The following is an 8,065-nucleotide window of genomic DNA, read 5'->3' as shown; positions in this document are numbered from 1 at the left end:
CCATCTAGTCCAACCATTATGTAAAGCAATACGGAAATTCCTCCAGAAACTGGAAATTGAGCTCCCATTCAATCCAGCTATACCATTCCTAGGAATACACCCTGAAATAGAAAAATACAATACAAAAATTCCTTCCTCATACCTATATTCATTGCAGTTCCATTTATAATAGCCAGCCTCTGGAAACAACCAAGATGCCCTTCAACAGATGAATGGCTAAAGAATCTGTGGTACATATATACAATGGAATATTATGAAGCCATCAGGAGAGGTGAAGTCATGAAATTTTCCTATTCATGTATAAATGGTGAATCTATTATGCTGAGTGAAATAAGTCAGAAGGAGAGAGATAGATGCAGAATAGTCTCACTCATCTATGGGTTTTAAGAAAAATAAAAGACATTTTTGCAATAAATCTCAGAGACAAAGAGAGGAGGTCCAGCTCACTACTTGAAGCTCACCACAAAGAGAGTTTGTGCAGTCAGAGAAATAACACAGAACTATCATACCAATGTGAATGAATGAGGGAAGTAGAAAGTCTGTCTAGAGTACAGGTGGGAATGTTGTGTGAAAGAGGGAGATTTGGGACATTGGTGATGGGAATGTTGCACTGGTGAAGTTCTTTACATGACTGAAACCCAACTACATTCATATTTGTAATCAAGATGTTTAAATAAAGATATTAATAAAAAAGAAAATTTAAAGAGATATTTTGCTTAGAAGTCAGTGAAGGTTTCTCCACAGATATAATTAACAATTAAGACTAGAGGTCAGGAGAGAATTAGACACTTTCTCAAAATAGGAAATATTTTTGAACTGCAAATCCTGATGCTGAGTGGGGAGGGGCATGGTGTGCTTGTTTCATTGGGCAGAAGGATAAGGGACAGTAGGCCTGGCAGACAGCAATCTGATCAAAAACTTGAGAGTTTGGATTTTACATTTGCTTGATGGAAGCTATCATAGGTAAAGTATTTCCGTTTTAAAAAGTATTGTAAAAATTATTTGCATGTCAATTCAATTGTTAAAGTCAATAAGACTTAGGTGGGGATTATTGGATGTGGGAAGGTTGCATGGTGAATGGGGTGTATTTTTTTTTATGACTGAAACCCAACAAACATGTTTGTTATCATGGTGCTTAAATAAAAATATTATTTAAAAAAGGCCATTGAATCCTTACATACCAGTTTGTAAGTATAAACTGTTATTAGATGAAGTATAATCTTTTAAAAAAGAAAACTTTCAGAATAAAATTATGGAAAAAATGTAGAGCTGTAATTGTCACTGGGTGTGAGTGGTAATTATGTGAGTGATTTGAGTCAAAGGGATAATTTTGGTAAAATTCAACTACTTTTGCATTGCTTTTGGCATTACTGAACAGAAAGTTTCTAGAGCAATTTTATAAGATTTTTAAAGACTGATTTCCATTTTAAAATAAATTAAGAATAGAGTGTTTATTACATTCTTTGTCTTTTTTCCATTGGGTACATCCCAACAAAGCTGAGGAAGTTTAAAACTTTTTTGAACTACTCATGGGGCTATGTAAAAGTAAGGATTGAGGAGGTGAGCTCAGGAAGACCTCATAGAGGCAGGTGTTTTACTACTTGATATAACACCCTGTACTATTTTTTTAATATTTGGAGACCTTTTAATAGTGTTCTAAAAGATATCAGACATTTTAGGATGATACTTGTTCTATAAGTATCTTAAAGCTAGTATTCAGTGTTTTGACAAATGCTTTTTAGTTTTTAATCACTGTGATCTTTGTCAGACTAGTATTACAATTTATCTGGATGGAATCTAAAAGCTCTTGATCTATTTTTCTTTCATCCTCAAACACATTTACCATCACAAATGCAACAATTTTTTCCCTTGGCATCAGCCACATTTTCAAAACATGTGAAATCAAAGACAAATTGTAGGATTCATTTCTTCCATAGACTGTTAGTAGTTTGAAGAGAAACTCTGCCATGACTTTCCAGTGAACTCTAAATGAGATGTTTTTAAAAGGCAAAACATTTTCCAAACATCCTTTAATGAAGTTTCTAGGTGGATATTCATACTAGATTACCTATTACATACTCAAACAAACAACATAGGCCATAAATGATGTAATATCCATCCACTCCTGTATTAAATCTATGTACTTAGTAAGAATAAAAAATTATTTATAGTGTCCCCATGTTACAAGACTGCATGGATGTTCAGGAATATTTTTCACAATACATAACACAATTTTGTCAGATTTTCTTTAGTGTATTCTACTTCATGGATACACACAGTTAAAATTGTATTTAATTCAATATAAAGTAACAAAATGCAGAATTTCTATCAGTGTTGATACTTATTTTTTTGTTTTGTTTTTTGGGCCACACCCGGTGACTCTCAGGGGTTACTTCTGACTATGCGCTCAGAAATAACTTCTGGCTTAGGGGACCATATGGGACACCAGGGGATCAAATCACAGTTTGTACTAGGCTAGCGCACACAAGGCAGATGCCTTATGGCTTGCACCACTGCTTCGGCCCCAACTTGTAATATTTTTAAGAATTTCTTGAGGGAGTAAAGGTTACTATAAAAACATCAAACCATATACACATTATTGATGTATCTTCTTCTACATGCTTTCTGTTCAGATACTTTCTCTTCCTAATATCAAATTTATGCAGAGAAATATGCATTCCAAGACAAAGTTTTTTTTAATAAAAAGCACAATAGTGTTCAATATTATAGTTTCCTTTGTCAATGTTAAAAAATAAATTGAGACAATAACATATACCACTCTCTGCTATTGCTCCTTTCCCTATAGTTAGTAATGTTTTGGTTTATATGCTTTGAACATGTAACAACATTTGGCTTTATTTTTGAGTAATATAATATCCTTTTCTTCTATAGCCTTTTCTTTCTGCTTTTCATGTGTTTTATGTATTTACCCTGAACAACCTGGTACAACAGGAGTGTTGTGATCATCCTAACTTAACATCCACTTTGCCAAGTTTACTAAAAGCTTTGACATAAAAAGCTGTGTGCTTCTCCCACCAAACACATTTGCTAGCAAAATATACTAGAAATTCCATTTATTTTTTATAATTTTGATAGAATTCCAGGTGTCAACTACACCGTGTGCTCTGTGCCCAAGAAATCATTGATGGGCTACCTAATATAAAACACTCTTCTCAAATAGTTTTGCTTACTTCCTCACACTTTCTTCAAAAATGATCAAATTTTGAAGATGACTTAAACATAGGAAAAATAATAACCAAATATATAGGGATTAGTGAAATATATTCAAGATATCTATACCTCAAAAGTAATATAAGCCATAATTAAAATTTTGGTGTGAGCAACTGTTTCATAGAGAGCTAACTATAGATATAAATCTGTATTTTGAACATAGCAAGACTTGTCCTCCATATAATTTTGTAAACATCTTTTTAAAACCATGTGATTATTTTTACTCAACAGTATAATCAGAAAATGATATAGGTGTTATATATTGGTTTATATTTTATAAAATTTGATATAAATAAATAGGTTTAAGTTATAGTGGGACAGGGAGGGGAATAAGAATAGAGTAAGTGGAAAGGAGTTGACTCTGAGATGTTAGAAAAATGGACTCTGGTTTAGGGTGATATTTTCAAACATTTCGTGCATAAAGCCCTGTAGTTAGCATTGTAAGTCATGATGCATCAAATTAAAAAAACTATAGACATAAAAATAATAATTAGGTAAATTTTATTAGGAGAGGGTTAAAACAATTTACATGAAATACCTACATAAATTTCATTAACAGATAAACTATTTCTAAGAATATTTAAATAAAAATCTACCAAATATTTTTACTTCAATGCTTACTTGACTAAACATACAGCTACAATTGAAAAAAATACCTTGAAATAAAAGCAATTGCTACACATAGAATTAAAGGAATATTAGAAAATACCATGCTAACTTATGTCAGCATTAATAGAGCGAATGAGTGAGAAAATCAGAGTATTTATTTTATGAATCAATATTTTATTACTTTTTAAAAATATTTAAGCACTGTGGTTACAAACATGTTTGTAGTTGGTTTTCATTCATAAAATCTACACCTCCCCCTTTATCAGTGCAACATTCCTGCCGCGATGTCACCCATCTCCTTCCTCAAGTATTTTAAATGAAGGTTAATAATTAGTACTATTAGATCTCTGGAAAATTTTATTCTTCCACTTCACAGTAATAAAATAAGAGCTAGGTATGCTACTGACCTACCTTTACAAGACTCCTTAGTAGTAATTGTGATCATTTTACCAATTTTTTTTATAGCAAAGAAAAGTGGGTTTTTAGTTAAAAAAAAAAGATTGCATCACCTACTTTGATTTTTTTCTATGGACAGACAACTAGATGTGGCAGGTCCTAGGAGGAAACAGAATGTGAAAATCAATTAATCATCTTATGAAAAATAACTACCTTAATAATAGGAATTTCTACTGAGATAATTATATGAACAAAAAATACTGCTGAAGTAAACAGTAAAGAACAAAACAAGAAATAACCAAATGCTATGTTTATATGAGATATTATAGGCAATGCTTACTATTATAGTTTAGACCACTTATCATTGTTATGGAAGAAAGTTACACTGAAATGTTTGTGCAAATATTTCAAAGTTCCAAGTGTTTTGCTTTATATTGAGATATATGGGTTAAAATAAAACCATTTAAAAACTAGTATGTAAAAGTTAACAAGTGAATTGTATATATATATATATATATATATTATTTTAGCTTCCTTACTGAGAATTATAATATATAATATGTAGAACCATTATACAAAATTAAAGAAAATAAAAAAACAAGCATTATTTCTTTATTTGTTTTTGTTTTATTTTGGGGGGGAATATCTAGCTGTTCTCAATGCTTACTCTTGGCACTGTGCTAAGGCACACAATTCGGAGTGGTGCTTCAGAGACCACATGTGATTCCAGGAATAGAGCCAGTTGTGACTTACCCACTTTACTATTTCTCTGACCTCTCAGTTAATTTTAAACTCTTCTGTTTAAAATTATTTTTACAATGCAAGTTGTAAAAATGTAAAAACATCTTTTCATATATGTTTTATGTATGTTCACTTATTGTGATTCTCTTGCTTGTGTATCTATTTGTGGCATACAAAGTGAATATATGGGGAGAATTCATCATAGACACCAATGAAAATTAATAATAAGACATATTTTTACATTTTTCACTTAGAGATGAAATGCCAATTAAAAAATTATGGTACAAAATTAAATTGTTATTGCTTTGAGAGTTTTTTACTTACTCTTTAATATTTAAGCAAAATGTATAAGAAAAGTATGAGGTTTTTTAAAATAATTATTCACAAATGCTATTTTAATTTTATTTATAATTCTATCATAATATAACTTTAAACAATTGTAAATTATTATATTACAATAACAAATTATTAAAGTTTTGTACTCTGCATAATCCCTATCAAATAACATTTATTCTGAATATAAATAGTATAATATGGCAAGCACAATTTTTAAACATAAAGGAAAAATTATATATAGGTAAATCAGCCTAACCACTTCATTTTAAAAATTTTATCTTTCCAGCAGAAAAGTGTAGTGAATGTAACATCCATGATTGTTACCTTACAGAAAGAAATTATATTTGCTGTTATATCTTATGTGGTTAAACTACAAATTGAATGAACACATTTTGAAAAATAAACTGAATAATGTGTTTGTTCCCAAAGTACTGATTTCATTAGTGGTTTACACCATATTAAAAAATACTTTAAGGTTACAATTAGAAACATATTTAAATAATCACTATATAGTTTGTCGAACTATGAATAAACAATAATTCTTAGAGGTTCTTTTCCTATGTCACTACATGGGAAAACACTTCACCACTAACAAAACTAATGACATATGAACATAGAAGTTTAGAATGGTGATGCTATTTTGCTGAGTCATTTTCATTGTCAATTTTGGCATCCATTTGAGTCAAATGGAAGCACATGCATAGTGATGTCTTAAAAATAAATCAACAAAACTAAAAAAGAAACAGACAGGAAAGATCTAGACAGTTTGCCAAGCATTCAGATGCCAAGAATTCTTTCCAGCAATCCATCTCCCTTTTTTACGAGGGAAAAATTATCCAGAAGGAAAATCGTTATTTAAAGCATTTTCCAGTACCCAAAGTTATGCTAGAAATTCTTGTTAAAGTTAATGAAATAACACATGAACTATCAGTCTATCTCCTGATCATACTTTCATTCCCTTAATTAAAATCAAGGCAATTGCAGTCCTATACAACTGTTTCTGTATGGGTATTGATGTAGACATTTGAGATAAAAACTTATTATTCAAACGTAGCCAATGCAAAGCAAAGTATATGCGATCAAATAACTAGGATAACTAGAGACTATGATATTCATTTATTTGACCTATTAATACAATATTCAGGTTTTCTGTTTGATCTGTATAAGTAATAAATAATACCATAAACTTTAAATATGTAACACTTATACAACTATTCATGTTCTGTTACTATTCAATTTCTAAAGTTATTTTAAAACATTCCAGTTGGATTATTGGAATATATATATATATTTAATATAGGCCAATTGCAGTACATTGTTATTTCTGAAACATGGAATAGGGTAGGTAATATTTTACATTGTTTGACAATTACCCCAACTCCCCAACTAATGTGTAGGTCTGATTATTTGGACAGTAATGCAGAAAATATTTTGTACCTTAAATCATTTCCCTTAAAAATAATTTAAAAGTTATTGTAGTTTAGGTAACATGGCTACAACAATATTGTTATGGTTCTAATGTACAATACTACTTGGTCTTTACAATCTACAAAGCACCCAAGATATTACACTTTTTCCTAATAATACCTCTCTACTCTTCCTCTTACTTTCCTCACTTCCAGTTGGTAATAACAAGATAAACAAAATTAAAAAAGTGCCATAATGGGGCCAGAGTAGTGGCGTAGACATGTAAGGCATCTGCCTTTTCAGCACTAGCCTAGGACAGACTGTGGTTTGATCCCCCGGTGTCCCATATGGTCCCCCAAGCAAGGAGCAATTTCTGAGTGTATAGCCAGGACTAACCCCTGAGCGTCACAGGGTGTGACCCAAAATGAAAAAAAAAATGTTGTTTGGAAGCACCATGGTTCATAATACCATTCATAATAGGCTTCATTCATAAATTTCCCAACACCACACCCTCTTCCGGAGAACTATTTTGTCTCCAACATTGTCTCAGGGTCTCCTCCCTTAACCTCTCATTCTCCCTCTATGGTAACCTCAATTCTCTTAGAAAAGTTTTTATTACGTTTATAGAGTATTATATTTAGTATATTATAGTTTATTTACTAAATAACTTGTAGTTATTAATTATTTTTAAATTTTATAATAACTTTATTTTAAATTTATCATCATTTTTTTATTTGAATGAATCGTTAAAATTTTGTAAGAACTTTTATAAAATGCCCTTTTCAGTGCGCTGCATTTTTCTCTCTGCATCCTGCGGTGGTTTCAGGGATTATGGCTAACTCAAGAAGAAGGTGGAGATCGTGGGTAAATATGGACACCTTAAGGCACCTCCCTCCCTCATGCCAAAAGGGTAGAATTTATATATTATCTCAAAAAAAAAGAGATTGAGATAAGCCACCACACCAAGTACACATGCTCCTTCTGCGGCAAGACCAAGATGAAGAAACGGGCTGTGGCCATTTGGCTCTGTGGCTCCTGTATGAAAACCGTTGTGTGTGGCACTTGGTTGTACAATACGACTTCTGCTGTCACAGTTAAATCTGCCACTAGAAGACTGAAGGAATTGAAAGACCAGTAGATTTCCCATTTGAAACATTGTTGGCCTATAGTAAATGGATTAATTTATATAAAAAGCAAAAAAAAAAAAACAAAAAAAAACAAACCCTTTCTAACTTTGGTGTCAGGCCTAATTTTTCCTACCTAAAATGAGTCATGCTACTTATATGCAGGTAACTTGACAAGTTATTTAGAAAGAATTAAAAAAATGTATATTCCCCTTTGACTT

General features: G+C 31.3%; 1 protein-coding gene across 1 annotated transcript; it reads left to right on the top strand.

Annotated features, from left to right (window-relative positions):
• The first annotated feature begins 212 nt into the window (after positions 1–212).
• On the top strand, positions 213–7,858 carry LOC126008298 (60S ribosomal protein L37a-like). The gene is made up of 3 exons (XM_049772798.1): positions 213–227; positions 7,566–7,593; positions 7,629–7,858. Exons 1-3 carry the CDS (start codon positions 213–215, stop codon positions 7,856–7,858), a joined length of 273 nt encoding a protein of 90 aa, XP_049628755.1.
• Positions 7,859–8,065: the final 207 nt, after the last annotated feature.

The sequence above is a fragment of the Suncus etruscus genome, chromosome 1 (assembly GCF_024139225.1).
Source record: "Suncus etruscus isolate mSunEtr1 chromosome 1, mSunEtr1.pri.cur, whole genome shotgun sequence".
Lineage (NCBI taxonomy): Eukaryota > Metazoa > Chordata > Mammalia > Eulipotyphla > Soricidae > Suncus > Suncus etruscus.
The sequence above is the reverse complement of the archived record's forward strand: the minus strand, read 5'-3'. Positions and strand labels throughout refer to the sequence as shown.